The sequence below is a fragment of the Mauremys mutica genome, chromosome 17, assembly GCF_020497125.1.
Source record: "Mauremys mutica isolate MM-2020 ecotype Southern chromosome 17, ASM2049712v1, whole genome shotgun sequence".
NCBI classification, from domain to species: domain Eukaryota; kingdom Metazoa; phylum Chordata; order Testudines; family Geoemydidae; genus Mauremys; species Mauremys mutica.
Genome location: NC_059088.1, coordinates 19,054,931 through 19,075,086, shown reverse-complemented (window position 1 = coordinate 19,075,086; position 20,156 = coordinate 19,054,931). Strand labels below are relative to the sequence as shown.

General features: G+C 59.4%; 1 protein-coding gene across 1 annotated transcript; it reads right to left on the bottom strand.

Moving 5' to 3' along the window:
* Nucleotides 1-5,829: 5,829 nt before the first annotated feature.
* On the bottom strand, nt 5,830-13,945 carry VSIG8 (V-set and immunoglobulin domain containing 8). The gene is made up of 7 exons (XM_044992018.1): nt 13,841-13,945; nt 11,104-11,270; nt 9,715-9,916; nt 8,323-8,487; nt 7,800-7,934; nt 6,741-6,879; nt 5,830-6,389 (listed from the first exon to the last, which is right to left on the bottom strand). Exons 1-7 carry the CDS (start codon nt 13,887-13,889, stop codon nt 6,296-6,298), a joined length of 951 nt encoding a protein of 316 aa, XP_044847953.1. The 5' UTR covers nt 13,890-13,945; the 3' UTR covers nt 5,830-6,295.
* Between the last annotated feature and the right edge of the window lie 6,211 nt (nt 13,946-20,156).

Sequence of the window (20,156 nt, the reverse complement as noted above, 5' to 3'; positions counted from 1 at the left end):
AGGGAATCGGGGGAAGGGGCGGTGCGAGCGTGGGGCCACGGAGGGAATTCGGGGGCAGGGGCGGTGTGAGCTTGGGGCCTAGGAGGGAGTCGGGGAGAAAGGACGGTGAGAGCGTGGGGCCTCGGAGGGAATCGGGGGGAAGGGGCGGTGCTAGCGTGGGGCCTCGGAGGGAATCGGGGGGAAGGGGCGGTGCGAGCGTGGGTCCTCGGAGGGAATCGGGGGGAAGGGGCGGTGCGAGCGTGGGGCCTCGGAGGGAATCGGGGGGAAGGGGCGATGCGAGCGTGGGGCCTCGGAGGGAATCGGGGGGAAGGGGCGGTGAGAGCGTGGGGCCTCGGAGGGAATCGGGGGGAAGGGGTGGTGAGAGCGTGGGGCCTCGGAGGGAATCGGGAAGAAGGGGCGGTGCGAGCGTGGGGCCTCGGAGGGAATCGGGGGGAAGGGGCGGTGCGAGCGTGGGGCCTCCGAGGGAATCGGGGAGAAGGGGCGGTGCGAGCGTGGGCCTCGGAGGGAATCGGGCGGAAGGGGCGGTGCGAGCGTGAGGCCTCGGAGGGAATGGGGGAGAAGGGGCGGTGCGAGCGTGAGGCCTCGGAGGGAATCGGGGGGAAGGGGCGGAGCGAGCGTGGGGCCTCGGAGGGAATCGGGGGGAAGGGGCGGTGCGAGCGTGGGGCCTCGGAGGGAATCGGGGGGAAGGGGCGGTGCGAGCGTGGGGCCTCGGAGGGAATCGGGGGGAAGGGGCGGTGCGAGCGTGAGGCCTCGGAGGGAATCGGGCGGAAGGGGCGGTGCGAGCGTGAGGCCTCGGAGGGAATCGGGCGGAAGGGGCGGTGCGAGCGTGGGGCCTCGGAGGGAATCAGGGAGAAGGGGCGGTGCGAGCGTGGGGCCTCGGAGGGAATCGGGGGGAAGGGGCGGTGCGAGCGTGGGGCCTCGGAGGGAATCGGGGAGAAGGGGCGGTGCGAGCGTGGGGCCTCGGAGGGAATCGCGGGGAAGGGGCGGTGCGAGCGTGGGGCCTCGGAGGGAATCGGGGGGAAGGGGCGGTGCGAGCGTGGGGCCTCGGAGGGAATCGGGGAGAAGGGGCGGTGCGAGCGTGGGGCCTCGGAGGGACTAGGGGGGAAGGGGCGGTGCGAGCGTGGGGCCTCGGAGGGAATCGGGGGGAAGGGGCGGTGCGAGCGTGGGGCCTCGGAGGGAATCGGGAAGAAAGGACGGTGAGAGCGTGGGGCCTCGGAGGGAATCGGGGGAAGGGGCGGGCGGAGCGTGGGGCCTCGGAGGGAATCGGGGGGAAGGGGCGGTGAGAGCGTAGGGCCTCGGAGGGAATCGGGGGGAAGGGGCGGTGCGAGCGTGGGGCCTCGGAGGGAATCGGGGGGAAGGGGCGGTGTGAGCGTGGGGCCTAGGAGGGAATCGGGGAGAAAGGACGGTGAGAGCGTGGGGCCTCGGAGGGAATCGGGGGGAAGGGGCGGTGCGAGCGTGGGGCCTCGGAGGGAATCGGGGGAAGGGGCGGTGTGAGCGTGGGTCCTCGGAGGGAATCGGGGATAATGGACGGTGAGAGCGTGGGGCCTCGGTGGGAATCGGGGGGAAGGGGCGGTGCGAGCGTGGGGCCTCGGAGGGAATCGGGGAGAAGGGGCGGTGCGAGCGTGAGGCCTCGGAGGGAATCGGGCGGAAGGGGCGGTGCGAGCCTGGGGCCTCGGAGGGAATCGGGGAGAAGGGGCGGTGAGAGCGTGGGGCCTCGGAGGGAATCGGGGGGAAGGGGCGGTGCGAGCGTGGGGCCTCGGAGGGAATGGGGGGGAAGGGGCGGTGTGAGCGTGGGGCCTAGGAGGGAGTCGGGGAGAAAGGACGGTGAGAGCGTGGGGCCTCGGAGGGAATCGGGGGGAAGGGGCGGTGCGAGCGTGGGGCCTCGGAGGGAATCGGGGAGAAGGGGCGGTGCGAGCGTGTGGCCTCGGGGGGAATCGGGGAGAAGGGACGGTGAGAGCGTGGGGCCTCGGAGGGAATCGGGGAGAAAGGACGGTGAGAGCGTGGGGCCTCGGAGGGAATCGGGGGGAAGGGGCGGTGCGAGCGTGGGGCCTCGGAGGGAATCGGGGGGAAGGGGCGGTGCGAGCGTGGGTCCTCGGAGGGAATCGGGGAGAAAGGACGGTGAGAGCGTGGGGCCTCGGAGGGAATCGGGGGGAAGGGGCGGTGCGAGCGTGGGGCCTCGGAGGGAATCGGGGAGAAGGGGCGGTGCGAGCGTGAGGCCTCGGAGGGAATCGGGCGGAAGGGGCGGTGCGAGCGTGGGGCCTCGGAGGGAATCGGGGGGAAGGGGCGGTGTGAGCGTGGGTCCTCGGAGGGAATCGGGGAGAAGGGACGGTGAGAGCGTGGGGCCTCGGAGGGAATCGGGGTGAAGGGGCGGTGCGAGCGTGGGGCCTCGGAGGGAATCGGGGAGAAGGGGCAGTGCGAGCGTGAGGCCTCGGAGGGACTCGGGCGGAAGGGGCGGTGCGAGCGTGGGGCCTCGGAGGGAATCGGGGAGAAGGGGCGGTGAGAGCGTGAGGCCTCGGAGGGAATCGGGGCGAAGGGGCGGAGCGAGAGTGGGGCCTCGGAGGGAATCGGGGAGAAGGGGCGGTGAGAGCGTGGGGCTTCGGAGGGAATCGGGGGGAAGGGGCGGTGAGAGCGTGGGGCCTCGGAGGGAATCGGGGAGAAGGGGCGGTGCGAGCGTGAGGCCTCGGAGGGAATCGGGGGGAAGGGGCGGTGCGAGCGTGGGGCCTCGGAGGGAATCGGGGGGAAGGGGCGGTGAGAGCGTGGGGCCTCGGAGGGAATCGGGGGGAAGGGGCGGTGCGAGCGTGGGGCCTCGGAGGGAATCGGGGAGAAGGGGCGGTGAGAGCGTGGGGCCTCGGAGGGAATCGGGGGGAAGGGGCGGTGCGAGCGTGGGGCCTCGGAGGGAATCGGGGGGAAGGGGCGGTGCGAGCGTGGGGCCTCGGAGGGAATCGGGGAGAAGGGGCGGTGCGAGCGTGAGGCCTCGGAGGGAATCGGGGGGAAGGGGCGGTGAGAGCGTGGGGCCTCGGAGGGAATCAGGGGGAAGGGGCAGTGCGAGCGTGGGGCCTCGGAGGGAATCGGGGAGAAAGGACGGTGAGAGCGTGGGGCCTCGGAGGGAATCGGGGGGAAGGGGCGGTGGGAGCGTGGGGCCTCGGAGGGAATCGGGGGGAAGGGGCGGTGTGAGCGTGGGTCCTCGGAGGGAATCGGGGAGAAAGGACGGTGAGAGCATGGGGCCTCGGAGGGAATCGGGGGGAAGGGGCGGTGCGAGCGTGGGGCCTCGGAGGGAATCGGGGAGAAGGGGCGGTGTGAGCGTGGGGCCTCGGAAGGAATCGGGGAGAAGGGGCGGTGTGAGCGTGGGGCCTCGGAGGGAATCAGGGCCTTGGGGAGAAGAGGCCATGTGGGGGTGGGGTCTTGGTGGTGGTGGTGCTGCGTGGTGCAGTGGGGGGCGGGGCCATGGTTCGGGCACCTGTGGTGCCCTCTACTTTCACGGCACTTCCCCTGCTCCTGCTGCCCATGCTCCATGCTGAATGGAGACAATTCTGCCCCTCACCAGCAGGGCGTCCGAGCCACAGCCATCGATGGGTTTTAGGCCTGGTCTGTGCTACCAACTTATCTTGGTGTAACCCCTGCTGTAGACAGCGCTGTGTCGGCGGGTGGGCTTCTCCCATCAACACAGCGACCGCCTCTTGGGGAGGTGGAGTATCAATGCCAACAGGGGAGCGTCTCCCATCGGCGTAGGTAGCATCTTCTCTGCTTCTCTTCACTGCTACAGTGTTGTAAGTGTAGACAAACCCTTAGTCTCAGGCCCCGCGGGCAAGGAAGGGCCACCCCCATTGTACAGATGAGAGCTGAGGCACAGGAGGGGCTAGGGGATTGGCTCAAGGTTATAACACAAAGCCAGTGGCAGAGCTGGGAAGAGAAGCTCAGGCTCCTGCACCCCAGTTCAGAACGCTCTCCACTTGCCCAAGGGCAGGGAAAGGTGATGGGAGCTGGGCTGAGCAGACTGGAGCTGTGGGGGGACAGTTCTGGGGGGCACTGATCATTTGCGGGGTGAGAGATGGGCCAGCATTAGGGGCTGCTGTGCCTCATCCTCCCTTCCCGTTACCCTCCCAATACTCAGCTGCCTTCACCTCCCCTTCCTCCTTGTTCCATCACCTGATTGGACAAGGCTGGGGCTGTTGCCCTTATTAACTGGAGAAGAGTTTATAAAAGGCCAGAAGGGATTCCAAGGCCAGAGACGGGACCACTGTGCTCATCTAGTCTGACCTCCCGGGTAACCCAGGCCGAGACCTGCCCCCAGCTGATTCCTAGAGCAGAGCTGTTAAGAGAAACATCTCAGCTTGGTCTAAAAACTGTCCGTGATGGAGACTCCATCACGACCCCTGGTGAATTGTTCCAATGGTTAATTACAGCCATTCAAAGGGTCAATCTGGACGGGGAGGCTGGGCAGGCAGTGAGGGCTCCCGGGCAGTAGGGAGAGTAGTTTGGAGCAGGAGCTGGGACTGGGAACTCCCCTCTCCTGGGGGCTGTGTGGGGCCATGGCTGAGCCATGGCAGCATCGTCCTGATGGGGCCAAGAGAAAGAGAATGGGGACAAAGGGGTGACAGGGTCTGAAAGGAGCCCTTGTGCCCATGCAGGCCCAGAGCCTGGCACGGAGAAGGGGTGTGTGCGTGTGCATGTGTGTGTGTGTGTGTGTGTGTGTGCGAGCATGCAATGAGAGGGCTGCGTGTGTGTGCACACCCATGCATGGCTCTAATGGGGTACTGCCCTCACACCCTCCCCAGCCTGTAGCCAGGAGGGGAGGAGGTCTCAGCCCTATCCATTGCCTTGGGATGCTCACTGGGAGGGGTGGGGGGTGTCTCTCCTTCTGATGGTGTTAGAGGACACGTCCCATAAATGATTCACTCCGTTTGACTCCTTTAATGGAACTGCTCTGTACATGCCACTCACTGTGGCCAGCCCGGTACCCCCTGTGCGACACCCACGATCTACAGACTGATACCTCTCCCCTGGGAACAGTGCCACTCGGCTCTTACACCACCCTCCACAGATGAAGGGCGCATCACCAACCGCAGTCTACAAAGGCAGAAACTGAGGCACAGCTTGGGAAAGGGAGTTGTCCAGGGTCACACAGGGAGACATCAATAGCAGAGATGGAAATAGAACCCAGGAGTCCAGGTTCCCTGCCTGCCATACCAGAGCATGATGACTGAACTATGCAATAACCAAAGTTGGTGTAGAAGCTTCTACCCCACCTCCCCTCAAGCCCCCCTCCCCACCTGACCCCATCACCCCTGGCCCCAAGGAGCCCCATCAACATCTGTCCCCATCACCCCTAGGAGCCCCTTCCCCCACCTGATCCCATCATCCCAGTCCCAGGGAGCTCCCTACCCATTTCACCCTATCACTCTTGGCCTAGAGAACCCCCTCCCCATCTGACCCCAACATCCCTGGCCCAGAGAGCCCCCTCCCTATCTGACCCCATCACACCCAGCCCCAGGGAGCCCCCTCCCCATCTGACCCAGTCACCCCAGCTCCAGGGAGCTCCCTCCCCACCTGACCCCATCACCCCCAGCTCCAAGGAGTCCCCCCCATTCATCCCTGGCCCATAGAGCCCCCTCCCCATCTGACCCATCACCCCTGGCCCCAGAAAGCCCCCTCCCCATCTCACCCCATCATCCCTGACCCAGAGAGACCACTCCCCATCTGACCCCAGCCCTAGGGAGCCCCCTCCCCGTCATCCCTGGCCCAGAGAGCTCCTTCCCCATCTGCCCCCATCACCCCAGCCCATGAGTAAGGTGTGTCCCTCATTCCAGCTGGAGCCGGGACAGGCTGTGCAAACCCCAGGGCCTCCTAGAGAAACAAGGAGTTGAGCTGTAGAGGGGCAGTTCCCAGGCTGCTGGGTGCTGTCTGCCCTTCTCCTGCCACATTCCATACTTGTGTGCGGCTGGTGCCAGGTGCATCATGTCACGACACATGTCCTGACATGTCATGATACAGCTCAGCCCACTGTGTGTGGGCGGGTGGGGGTATTACCAGCTCTAGGCCTTGTCTGTGTGCATTAAGGAGTCTCCCTAGCCGTAGGGGTGTTTATGCCACGGGTGGGAGGTTCTCCCACTCCCCACGGGCGGAACGGGGAAGGGGAGCAGCGTCGGAGCTCCCTGGATCTGCGCAGAGGGTGGATGGAGCCGTGGGGCTGGGCACACAGTGGGGAGGTTCTTGCTTCTTGGGTTGCTTGGAGCTGGAGCGTAGCAGGGAGTCCCGCTGCTTGCAGGGGGTGCTCTCCTCCCCGCCCCTGGGGGCACTACTTCTGGCAAGGTGTGTAGCTGACGTGCTGCGCGCTGCCGTGGTAGGGGTGTAGGTGGCCACTTCTGCATGGGCCAGCAGAGGCACTGTCTCTGTGGGCAGGGATAGGCAGCGTGAGGTCACTCCTCCCTGCCCCTTTAGCACCCGGCCCCCTCCACCGCCTCGCTTTGTGCCAGGGCCGGGCCTGCCCGGCCTGCCCCCAGTCTGCTCGCCCTCGGGGCACATGCAGGGGCGCTCTGGGTGCCAACACAGCCGCTTCGGGTCACAGCGTCACCCTGAGCCTTGGGCCCCCTCCTCCCTGGTCTCGCTCTATCATTCCAGCCTCTTCCAAGCTCTGCCCGTTTCCCCTCTTTTTTCCTTAACCCCCTTTCTTTCCCTGCCCCTCCCCCTTGTTCCCCACCTCCCTTCCGCGGTGCCCTCTTCCCCCAGCCCAGAGGCGTCACCTGATCTCGATGGGCACCACGGGCTGGCATTGCCTCCGTCTGCAGTAGCACAGCAGGGCCCAGAGGATCGAGAGCAGCAGGATCAGAAGGAAAATGGCCCCCAGGACAGAGCCCACAATGAGCCCCACATTCCTTGAACCTGTGGAAGGGGAGCAAACCTGTCACCTTCTCCCCTCCCCGCACCGGGCTGGGACCCACGCCCAGAAAGCACCGCAGGGACTCCTGGCTGCTGAGCCCCATTGACACCCCTGCCTGCCGGGCACTGGGCCATATTCGCTCTGCATGCCCCATGGGCGCCCCCTGCTGGGCTGCCCAGGAGGCCCTGGCCAGGCCTATGTAATCCATGGGGCCCTGCATGGGCAATAGCTCCTGTGAGAAGGTACCTGCTGCACGGGGTCATTAGCCTGGTGCTGCAGCACGGCCCCAAGAACCTGACCCTCCCTGGCAGCTGGTCAAAGGGCTCAGCCCCGGCGATGGGGGTGGGGATGGGGGAGTCTCCATTCCTGTCTATAGGAAAAGGGGGGGGGTGTCCATTGTTCCCAGTGCCGGGGGCAAGGGGGATTAGAGTCATAGAGTTTAAGGCCAGAAGGACCCATCAGATCATCCAGTCTGCCCTCCCGCACATCACAGCCCACCGGCCCTCCCCCCACAGCGCCCCCATAGAACCGGGATTACAGCCCAGCAGAGCCCTAGCTATGGGGCGCCAGCCACAGAGCCCAGGAGGGCTCGAGTCTCCATTGTTCCCTTGCGGGGGGGAGGGGGGTTCTCTATTGTTCTCTATGAGGAAGGAGGGGGCTCCATTGTTCCCTACAGGGAAGTGGGGTCTCCAGTGCTCCCTGGGGGCTGCTGGGAGCTCAGCTCTGTTCAGGCTCCAGCCCCTCGGGCTGCCCCTCACACTGACATTCCCTCGGGGTGCTCACAACGCCAGGCTGGTCCCACTTCCAGCCCAGCCTGGGGTCAGGGCTCTGCTTCAAGGAGCTACTGCCAGACACTTGGGTCCTGCCCCGCTGGGCGCTCTGGCGCGTGCCCCCTGTCCTGGCCTTGTGCCCCCCATCCTACCTGTGTAGCCGGCGCGAGGGACGGAGACTTGCACCATGCACTGGGTGTAACCCACCCTGTTGGTCACGCGGCAGCAGTAGGTCCCGGAGTGCTCCTGCGACAGGCTCTGGATCATCAGATCCCCGGAGCCTTGCCCTGCACAGGAGAGACCCAGCCCTGAGTGAGCCCCACAAAGTACCCCCCCCCCCCCGGACAGGCGGTGCCAGCTCCTTCACCCCTAGGGGGCCCTGGGACAGCGCAGGGCAGACAGAGCCGCCTGGCAACACATCAGGGCCATGCCTGGGCCCACCCCCAAAATCACCCGGCTGCTCCACCCATGAAAACAGTCCCCCGGGTGCCAAGACTCGAGGAAACTCAAGTCATAGACATCGCCAAGGGGAGGCTCCCAGCTCAGCACAAGAGCATCCCACCCTCCGGGGGCCTGCACCTCTCCCTTGCACCATCCTGGGGCAAACAACCCACAATGAGCTCAGCATAGTGAGCAGCCCACCTCCCGGGGACCCCCGCCTCGCCCACTGCTTACCCTGTATTGTTCTGGGGGGCAGCCAGCCCATGGCATAGTCCCCTCCCATCTTGGACCACTGGTAGGAGAGGGGAAGGGAGCCCCCATCAGAGCAGCACCTAAGCATGAGGTTGCCTCCCCTGACCGGCTCCCCGTCCATCCAGCACCGAGGGGCGTCCGGCTTCTCTGGAGAGAGACACAAATTGCGTCAGTTAATGGGAGCTAGTAAGGAGCAGCAGGGATGGACAGGCAGACACGGCCGTGCTCAGAGATAGACAGGCAGAGCCTGGGTACAGCAGGCATGCGGTGGCAGTGCCCCCTGAAAGGGGGAGTCAGAGGATGGGGATTGCTGATGGGCAGGCAGAGACGGATCGGTGGGCAGGGGTTGGTGGGTTGGGATCAGCATATGGGGACTGGCAGGCAGGGTTAATGGGATGGTGACTGGGTGGCAGGGTCAGTGGCCTAGGGTCAGCGCATGGGGACTGATCAGCAGGGTTGGTGGCCTGGGGTCAGTGTATGGGGATTGGCAGGCAGGAGCAGCACATGGGGATTGGCAGGCAGGGTCGGATCAGCAGGCAGTGTCTGTCCACAGGGAATGGCGGGCGAGGACGGCTGGCAGAGGCAGGCTCAGGGGGTGGGGGTGGGGGTGTTAGTGATGGTTAGGTCAGTGGTTGGAGTTTAGATCTGGGGGCGGGGTTAGGTTGTGGGGGTTGGGTCAGTAGGTGGAGTTTGGGTTAGTGGGTTGGGTCAGTGGGTGGGGATTGGAACTCATCTAGCACAGTGACGGTGACCTGGTGGGTGTCGGCAGTGTGTGGGGGTGGGTTAATGAGTGAGGGTTGGGTCACTGAGTGGGGGGGATCAGCAGGGTTGGTGGGACTCACCTAGCACAGTGACGGTGACCTGGTGGGTGTCGGCAGGGATTGGTGTTGGGTCAGGGGTGGAATTTGGGTCAGTGGGTGGGGTTGGGTTAATGGGTGGGATTGGGTCAGTGGGCAGAATGTGGGTCAGTGGGTGGTGGGGGGATCAACAGGGAGATGGGACTCTCCTAGCATGACGTGGGTGACCTGGGGGGTGTTGGCAAGGATTCGTGTTAGGTCAGTGCATGGGGTTGGCTTGGCAGGGGTTGGGCCAGTGAGTGGGCTTGGGTCCGTGGGCAGTGGATGGGTTGGGGTCAGAGGCGGATTAGAGGTTTGTGGGGGTCTGGGTCAGAGAAAGTGGGGGCCCCTTCTGCCTGCCGAGCAAGCCCCCGCACTCTGGCAGGAGTGCTGGGTAGGCAAGTGGGTCGGGGCGCAGGCACCCATTTCTCTGGGGGGCCCCCAGTTGGCTGGAGCCCCTGGGAACAGGCCCTGTTGGCCCAGTGGCTAATCTGCCACTGGTGGGAGTGAGGGGCCAGCAGGCGGGGGCGGGACTCACCGAGCACAGTAATGGTGATCAAGTGGGTGTCGACAGTGGCTTTCTTCACCCTGCACTCATAGGTGGCCGAGTCTGACACCTGCAGGTTTGCCAGGTGGATGGAGGCATCATACAAGCTTGGGTCCTGGGCCACAAATGTTACCCTCTGCTGCAGGCCTGGGGCGCTGCCGTACCTGATCCTCTGGTCCTGGTAGGTCAGGAACTGATGGGGAGGAACCGAGCAGCAGTGAGCTATGGTGGGTGGTGAGCAAGGGGGACTGGAGACCGGCCAAGGGGCAGGAGCAGCACTGGGGGCTGAGAATGCAGGTCCTTAGGGACCATCCTGTTCAGGGAGCTGCTAGAGATACGTGTCCTATACCAGTGGTTTTCAAACTGTGGGTCGGGATCCCAGAGTGGTTGCAACCCAATTTTAACAGGGTCACCAGTGCTGGTACTAGAGTTGTTGGGGCCTGGACCCAAGCCCAAGCCCCAGCTCCACCACCGAGGGCTGAAGCCTGAGCTCCACTGCCCAGGGCCAAAGTCTGAGGGCTTCAGCCCTGGGTGGTGGGGCTCAGATTCCAGGCCCCCATGCTGGGGCTGAAACCCTTGGGCTTCGGCTTTGCGCCCCCCCCCGCCCCCACCACCACCACCCAGGATGACGTGGCTCGGGCAGGCTCAGGCTTCAGTCCCCACTCCTGGCGGTTGTGTAGTAATTTTTGTTGTCAGAAGAGGGTCGTGGTGCAATGAAGTTTGAGAACCCCCAGTCTACACTGATGGTGGTGGGTGCAGGGAGGTGGGGAATGCCCTGCCCCAGGGACTGGGGCCGACTGGGAGCGGAGAGGCTGGTGGAGCCCAAGCCAGGTGAGTTCAGTGTCCAGGCATGGGGAGGGGGGGATGTAAGGGATTCTGTGGAAGGCGGAAGCACAGGGCCCGGGGGAAGGAGTCACGGCCCCAGGAGCAGAGAGTGACAGCCCCTCTCGAGGGATCTTGCCTCTTGCTGGGGCAAGTCACAGGGGGCAGCTGGGGCAGGACAATTCAATGGACCCTGGGGGAGACTGCGCCCAGGGGAGGGACTGGCACAGCGAGAGGGCTTGAGAATATGCACACATGGAAGGGTGAGGAAGGGTGGCAGGGTGCCGTCAGCCAGGTCGGCAGAGGGGGCAGTGCCCAGGGGTCTCTGCAATCGGACTGGATCTGCGGGAGATGAAATCTGAGCAAGGACCCAGCGCTGGGCAGGGGGTAGCAGCCCATGTGACCCCACCCCCACGGGGGGGGGGGGGAGGAACTGAGGCAAAGGCAGGGGCAAAGCTGGAAACAGACCCCAGGGGTCCTGCTCCCAGCACAGATCCCAACCGGGCATTTGATGGGCCTTGCTAAGGAAGTGGGACTAGGGGCGGGGCTCAGACTCACCGGCAGCCTCTGGTCAGGGTTCACCATGGTCCATATGATGTCCAGGTTGGTGGGTCCATTGTCCTCAGGCTCCAGGATATAGGGGCAGCCCAGCCTCACAGAGTCCCCCTGGGCCAGGTACAGCACCTGCTGGCCCTTTGCACTGATCCGCACGGCCTCCAGCAGAGCTGAGGGACAGACAGACAGAGCTGCCCATCAGGACAGACAGACTAGTGCTGGGCAGAGCATCTGCAAAGAGAGGGAAGAGTCCCCGGGCACCTGCTGCGGAGACTGAGCCCTTCCCGCAGTGCCCCGAGCCAGCTGTGCAGGGAGCCAGTCCATTGGCCTGCCAGTGTGGGAGCAAGTGAGGGGATTGTCAGAGAAGGGGCTCTGGGGGAAGCATGTCCCATGCGCTTTTAGAAGATAGGGGGGCATTATCCACGCAGGGACCAGGCTCCGCCCTGGGCAGAGATGGGCTCCTTTCACCGGAGCTGGGCTCTATTGCTCGGCATTTGCCAAGCTGTGGACAACTTGCTGCAAGGATCCCGCTTGGCCCTATCAGAATACAGCGAAGCAGGGTGGGTTTTGCCATGTGTCTGAGGCCAGTGCCCTTGGGGTGATCTCTGGTTAATACTTACCGCAGGCCAGTGAGCTCAGACAGCCCCTAGGGGGAGCCACACTGGGGATCCTGGGGCTGGATCTGAAATTCCGTGCAGCAGGGGGCACACGAGTGTGCCAGTCCAACACATTCCAGCCACCAGAGGGCAGCGTCCTGCACAAAGCCCCCAGCGGATGAAGTGAACATTTTCACTCAACTGACTTTTAAAGTTGCCAGGTTCAGCAACTCGCTGAGTCCTGACTCAGCCAGGGGAAAGTGAGCGAAGGCCCTGCAGCGAATGAGGGGGCGGGGGAGTTATTTATTGCGCTGCTTCACTAAGAGGCTTCTTCAATTTGCATGGATTGCCAACCGCAGCCAGGGATCCACAGGCCCAGGGGAGCCCAGCCATGCCCCCTACCACCTTTAGTGTTTAGTCCACAGGGGAGGTCCTCAGAGCTAGATCTGCAGAGCACACCCAGCCTTGGTACTCTGGGAGAGCTGCCTGCTACCAGCCTGAGGGGACCTCCCCAGTGTTTCATTGTTGTGTAATTAATTAGTGACTCTTCCCAGAGCACTTTCCAGGTGCAGTGTAATCCAGGTGCAAAGGGCTCTCGCCAGTGTCACTATGTGGGAGGATGCAGCAGGAAGGGAACATGCATGGGAGAAGGGTGCTGTTGGCGGATGGTCACTCCTGCTGCAGCTGAGGGGATTCCAGCTCAGGTAGATACACATATGCTAGCTTTGATCAAGCAGCTGGCGCACTAAAAATAGCAGCGTAGCTCTGGCAGCACAGATGGCGGGATGGGCTAGCCACCTGAGCAAGCACCTGGAGTCCTGGGCGGGACCATACTCGGGGTAGTTATCCCGAATGTCCTACCACCCATGCCGTGGCATCTTCACTGCTCTGGGTAGCTCAATGGTTCCCAACCAGGGGTACATGAACCCCTGGGGGTACACAGAGATACATCAACTCATCTGGATATTTGCCTAGTTTTACAACAGGCTACATGTAGCAAAATCAGTACAAACTAAAATGTCATACAATGATTTGTTTATACTGCTCTATGTACTATAGAAGGAAATGTAAGTACAATATTTATATTTCAGTTGATTTATTTTATAATGATATGGTAAAAATGAGAAAGTCAGCCATTGTTCTGGAGTAGTGTGGCTGTGACACTTTTGTATTTTTATGTCTGATTTTGCAAGCAAATCGTTTTTAAGTCAGGTGAAACGTGGGGTACACAAGACAAATCAGCCTCCTGAAAAGGGGACAGTAGCCTGGAAAGGTTGAGAATCACTGCTCTAGTGCACTAGCTCAATCAAAACTATTCTGTGTACACCGACCTGAGCTGGAAATTACACCTCCAGCTCCAGTGTAGACGCACCATAAGAGGTTTCTGTCTTGCTGCATTTTGTCAGCGCTGCTCCAGATGGGAAGTGCCAGATTTATTGATCCAGCTCACTTTTGTGATGCACTAAGGGCTTGAGTACACAGGTGTCAAGTGATCAGCACAGTAACCTGGCTATAGGGGAATAGCTGCCTGTGAACGCTGCTCCAGAACAAGAATGATTGTATTCCAGTATAATCGCTCCTGTTCCATAATGAACTCCCTGTTATTCTGGAATTAAGTGTCCCCACAGGGAAGTTATTCCAGCACAGCTATTATTGTTATTATTTATTAGGTGTATTACTGTAGCACCTAACAGCCCCAGCCAAGGACCAGACCCCATGGTGCTAGGAGCTGTACATTATTTATTAGGTGTATTATCATAGCACCTAACAGCCCCAGCCAGGGACCAGGCCCCACCGTGGTCGGGGCTGTGCAAATGCAAAACCAAGAGATGGTTCCTGCCCCAAGGAGCTCACAGGCTACAGCACAGGAGTTATTCCACTACAGCGATGCTGGGCAATTTCCCCATGTAGATGAGCCCTACATTGCTAGGCTGGGAGACATGGGGAAGGAAGGGGGTTTAGAGCCAAGATCACTGGCATTCCCACCCTCTCCCAGATGCTGAGTTGGGGTGGGTCTGGGTGAAGCTACTGGTCAGGCCAGGGTCTTATTTAGCCCAGCTGGTTTGCCCATTGCAATCTGCACTGGGCCAGGGCTCCCTGTCGCTGACTGGGGAAGGCCTGAGGGGTTCCTCGGAGGAGCCTACCTGGCGTTAGACACAAGAAGAGGAGCTGGACAGTCCCTCGCCCAACCATGGTCCTGCAGCCTCTCCCAGCGTATCCAGAGCAGCAGAGAAGAGAGACGATCCTGGGTGGGGAGCTCGGAGACAGGGAAGCAGAGCGTCTTGGGGCTGCTTTTATCTGCTGGGGCTGGGTGTTCCTCCCTGCAAGGAGGATGCCTTTGGGGTGAGTGAGGAGGTGAGTGAGCGGCTCCAAGCCGTGAGTGTGAGCTGCCGCCCGCTCCCTCCTGTGCCTACCTGGTAATTAACACTGGCTCAGCTGGCGTGAGCTTTCCTGCCAGCCGGGCCTGTCGCCCTGCATCCCTCTCGCACAGGGAGGCCTGACGGGTGGCTCTCTCGGCTCAGGGCTTGGGAGGGAGGTTGGTGACAGCCGGCCTCAAAGCTTTTAATGGGGCCTCAACCCGCCCGCTGAGCTTATACCTACAGTTTCTACCTGCAGCAGCGGGCACCAGTGACCTGGTAGCAGGGAAATGCCTACTCGCCCTGTGTAGTGTGTGCAGCTGCCAGGCTGCCAGCACCTCCCTCTGCACCAGCCACAAGCACAGACCAAGTGCCCATTTGTCACATGGTGTCTCAAGTGAGAGGTAGGGTTGCCAACCCTCCAGGATTGCCCTGGAGTCCCCAGGAATTAAAGATTGATCTTTAATTAATGATTATGTCATATGATGAAACCTCCAGAAATACATCCAACCAAAATTGGCATCCCTAGTGAGAGAACATCCTAGGTCTGGCCAGGCAGCAGGGGCGGGGGCAGGGCAGGCTGCCTGTGCTGGCAACACGTCTGCCTCTGGTGCCAGGAACAGAGGGACCATCTGCAGAATGAGCAAAACCAGAGGAGGATTAGAAACAGCCAGGGAGGGAGGGTTAACATGAGTCCACCTGAGCAGCCAGTTTGGGATGAGCGTGCAACATAGGGAGCAACAGTGTGTGACAATGAGCCTGTAACACTGAGTGTGTGATGGTGCGACTGTGAGCATGTGATGGGGTGTGGGACTGTGTGTGAAAGATGGGGTGTGATGAGGTGTGTGACTGAGCGTGTTATGGGGTGTGACTGGGGATGTGACTGTGAGGATGTGACTGTGTGTGATGGTTTGTATAACTGGGAGTGTGTTAGTGTGTGTGAGATGGGGTGTGAAGGTGTGTGTGTGACTGTGAGCATGTGATGGGGTGTAAAGGGGTGTGATCAGGTATGTGTGATTGTGAGCATGTGATGGTTTGTGGGACTGTGTGTTACAGTGTGTGTCAGAGATGGGGTGTGACTGGGGATGTGATTGTGAGGATGTGACTGTGTGTGATGGTTTGTGGGACTGTGTGTTACAGTGTGTGTGAGAGATGGGATGTGACTAGGGATGTGATTGTGAGAATGTGATTGTGTGTGATGGTTTGTATAACTGGGAGTGTGTCAGTGTGTGTGAAATGGGGTGTGACGGTGTATGTGACTTCTGAGCATGTGATGGGGTCTGTGACTGAGCATATGATGGGGTGTGATATGTGTGACTGAGTGCATGAAAGTGAGTGTGTGACAGTGAGCTTGTGACAGTGTGTGTGACTGCATGTGTGTTGGTTTGTGTGACTGTGTGTTACAGTGTGTGTGAGATGGTGTGTGACACTGTGTGACTGTGAGCATGTGACAAGTGTGTGTGACTGTGAGCATGTGACGGTGTGTGTGACTGAGCGTGCCCGTGTGTGACTGTGTGTGTGATGGTTTGTGTGACTGTGTGTTACAATGTGTAGGAGATGGGGTGTGATAGTGTGTGAGTGACTGTGAGCATGTGACAAGTGTGTATGACTGTGAGCATGTGACGGTGTGTGTGACTGAGCGTGCCCGTGTGTGACTGTGTGTGTGATGGTTTGTGTGACTGTGTGTTACAATGTGTGTGAGATGGGGTGTGACAGTGTGTGTGACTGTGAGCATGTGATGGGATGTGTGACTGAGTGTGTGACAGGATGAACCCAAATCTAGATGTTCCCATGCTCGTGTTGCTCCTCCAGGTGCTCTGAGTCCCCCCACGAGGGGCCTGGGCACCGTGTCTCAGGGTGTCTCTTACCCACAGTGTTTGTGTGCGGGTGTGAGAGGGACAGCGTGCATGTGAGGGGTGACAATATACATGTGCTGGGGTGTGGCTCGCCATTCAGCACTGACTGCTAGTGGGGACCGACCCCTAGGGAGTCACTTGCCCTGCTCCCTGCTGCACAGGGTGGTGCACTGGAGCACTGGAGCCAGTGTTGACTGGGAAAGGAGTGTGGCCCCTACTAAGCCCCTGCCCTGCTTCCTGCAATACAGCACGCCCTAGCACTGCACAGGGTCACTGGGGTCAGCCCTGAATCTGAGGGTGGTGCTCCTGCCTCACTCCCTGCACTTACCTTTCCTTGAAAATCACTGCCAGGAGTTGACCCACCCAGCTGGGGTAATCCAGGGAGATATGCATACTAGCAGCCCGAGGGGATCTCCCCAGTGTGCTGTTATCATGTAATTAACTAACCTTCACAGAGCACTTTCAATGGAATTCAAGTGTCACTGTGTGGGAGGGAGAGGATCAGGAACAGGAAGGCGCATGGATTCCTGGGGAGAAGGGTGCAGGCTGATGGTCTCTCCCGCTAAAGGGATCTGAGCACCCCACTTGAAGGAGTTATGTCATTAAATCTGCCTGAGGTCCCCAGTGCTGGTGAAGGCCCAGGCTTTTCCAGCAGGTCAGAAAATAGGGACATTAGCAGAAGAATTTGTCTCTTTTTTTCCACCAACTTATTTTTGAAATTTTCTGACCTGCTCCGTCCAGTTGAGAATCTGCCGCTGGCCAATGTGGCCAGCTCTTGTGATTTCATCCTGAGATTAACAAGGTTCTTCATGCCTCAGGTCCTGGAATTGTGATATTGCAGCAGGACCTTGGCTTTTCTTTCAATAAAAAGATAGGTTTCTAGCACTTGTGGCTGAAGAGAAAAACATGGACTGAGTGTGACACTTGAGCTCCAAACCAGGGAGCAAAGAGACAGAACCCAACATTTACTACTTTTAAAATAATCTCATGATTTTAAAACAAACTCACGCTGTTTGAGCCCGGACTCCTGATTTTGTACAGTTTGGGGCTGGCAGTGCTGCATGTCCCGCTGCACCCGGGGAGGGGGGGTTTGGGTACTGGCTCTGGAAGGGGGCTCAGGGTTGGGGCAGGGAGTTGGGGTGCAGGTGGGGGTGAGGGGTGCAGGCTTCAGCCAGGTGGTGCTTACCTCAGGCAGCTCCCGGTTGGCGGCACAGCGGGCCTAAGGCAAGCTCCCTGCCTGTCCTGGCCCCATGCCACTCCTGGAAGCAGCCGGCACATCCCTGTGACCCTTGCGGGGGCAGGGAGCTCCATGTGCTGCCCCTGCCTCCAGGCACCACCCCCGCAGCTCCCATTGGCCGCAGTTCCTGGCCAATGGGAGCTGTGGAGTCGGCGCTCGGGGTGGGGGCATCACACAAAGACCGCTTGGCCCCCCCTGCGCCTAGGGGCCTCAGGGACATGCCAGCTGCTTCCGGGAGCAGTGTGAGGACAGGGCAGGCAGGGAGCCTGCCTTAGTCCTGTTGCACCAATGGACTTTTAGTGGTCTAAAGTCTCCTGATTTGGCTTCAGTAGCCTCTGGGAGATAGAGCCTGATTCCAGGAGACTCCTGGCAAAACCGGGAGGGTTGCCAACCCTATGACCTAAATCAGTGTCAGCTCCTGGATCTGCTATGCCCAAAGTCATACCCCACTGACCAAGCCCAGGTTAATTATCAGTCTGCTTCACATGGAGGCCCTGGCTTGGGCATCTCCACTCCTGGGAAAATCAAGCCCATGTCTTGGACAATTTGAGGACTTTGTCAGAGCTATGGCAGCGATCTTTGATGACCCCTGTCATGAGTGCATGGCTGAAGCCATGCTTCAGGTGTTGTGGCAGGGACACCGGAGTGCCAACACTTGGTAGTAGACATCAAGTGGAATGAGGCCACTCAGCATTATAATGTCTGGCATGGCCTAACCAGTGGTATTAAAGATCACCTGGCACAGGAGGAGTCCCCATCCAGCCTGGATGCCTTAGTCAATCTTTGCATGAAGATTGACAACCACCTGACCAAATCCTGCCATGGAAAAAGATGGTCCTCCCGACTCCTGCGAGCCCTCATGGCTCTGCCCCACCCCCATCACCAGTCCTGTCTCCATCTCCCAAACATACAAGTTGATCAGGTCCAGCCCCACCTCTCCAGCATGGAGAAGAAATGACACAGAACGTCAGGCCTATACTGCAGGCCACCAGGTCAAGCTGCCCTGCCAAGGTCCAATCTGCACCGAGGTCAGGAAACACCAAGCCCCAGCCCATAATAGGAGGGTCTGAGCTGGGTTGGTGTCCATCTCTTCTCCCCAGCAGGCTACACAAACACTCATCCTCCAGTGCTCTGGTGATGGCCAGTCAGTACCCAACACATCTCTGACTCCTTCTCCCTGTGATGTCCAGCACCAACCTATAGGGTTCTGATGGACTTGGGTGCCTCAGGCAATTTCATGGATCTGGAGTTTGCCCGAGCACACAATATCTCCTCCCAGTGCAAGGACTCTCCAAGTTAGTGGAGTCCATAGATGGGTCATGCCTTTCTACAGGATTGGTCACCCACCAGACAGCTTTCTTAGAGACAATTCCCCTTGAGGCCACTGAGAAACCCTCCAGTATGGGCCACATTCACCAGGTGTCACTGGCATCCTGTAGCTCATTGCGCATGACCCACACATCTGCTGGTGTTCAGGCACAATACGCTTTGACTCTCCATCTTGCCAACAATCCTGTTTCCCAGAGCTGACCTTGGACCAGCAACTCTTTGGCTTACTCGGTCGTTCAAAGAATTCAGAGATGCAAAGAGAGGACCCAAAAGCAACTTTGTAAACCCCCACAACCTCCCTAATGGCTCCAGATAGTCCAGTTAAATATCAACTCTATGCTGACATGTTCAACAACAAAAAAGCCAACACCTTACCATCTCATCACAGCTATGCCCATCCCATTGAACTCCATCTGGGAACAGAAATTCCTTTCAGATGCATTTACTCCCCCTCTGAACCCAAATTATAAGTACTGTGGACCTATCTAGAGAAAAACTTGCAGAAGGGCTTCATTTTCCCTCCACATCCCCAGGAGGGGGCCACAATTTTTTTTGAGATGAAGACTCTGGCCTTTTATGGACCATCAAGTGCTGAACAACATTTCAAACCAAAACTGGTCCCCTCACCAGTGATTAATGAGCTGTTCAAAAGCTCTGCTCTGCCAAGGTCTTCATAAAGTTGGACCTCCAAGGAACTTATATCCTGGTGAGGATCCAGGAAGGAGATGAATGGAAGAGAGATTTTCATGCCAGGTATGGTCATTTTGAGCATTTGGTCATGCTGTTTGGGTTGTGCAATGCCCCACTGACCTTCCAATATTTCATAAATGATATATTTAGTGACACACTGGACCAATTTGTCATTATTTATCTAGAAAACATACTCGTTTTCCCTGAAAGTGAGGCCCTCCACAATTATATGCTCACTGTCTTGGAGAGATTCTGCCAAAACTATCTTTATGCAAAGCTCAAGAAATGCAAGTTTGATAAGGATATCGTAGAATTCTTGGGATATATTTTCTCACCTGAGTGAGTTACCATGGACCCATGTAAGGTGGCAGCAGTATCCAATGTGGCATCACCCAAGGACGTATACATGGTCTAGCGATTGCTGGGGTTTGCCAATTTGGTTCACCTAGTCTTTGGAGGCTCATTTGGGATTTCATTGACTGTAGAGGGCATTCACCTTGGCACCTGTCCTGATTCACCCAGATCACATTAAGCCATTTAGGAACAAGGCCAATGCCTTGAACTTTGCCACTGGTGCAGTATGGCAACATGTGGGACTCCACAACCAACTCCACCCCTTTCCTGTGCTTTCCTTCTCAGAAACTAACCCCTGCAGAGAAAAATTACAATATTTAGAACAAGGAACTACCAGCTATCAAGGTGGCCTATGAGGGATGAAGCCATCTCATAGAAGGAACCCAATTCCCAGTCCAAATTCGGATAGACCATAAGAACCTGGAATACCTACAGATTGCTAGAGGCCTTAACTAATGTCAGATCCACTGGTATCACTTTTTCACTCACTTTGAATTTTTGATAACCTATCACTCAGGGACAAGAAACTGGAAGGTGGAAGCCCTCTCCCACAAAAACAAATATCTTGAACCTGGTGAAAGGCCCTGTGCCACCATGCTCAAGGGTGTGAAGGGGATGATCAACAGCAGTCTGACAT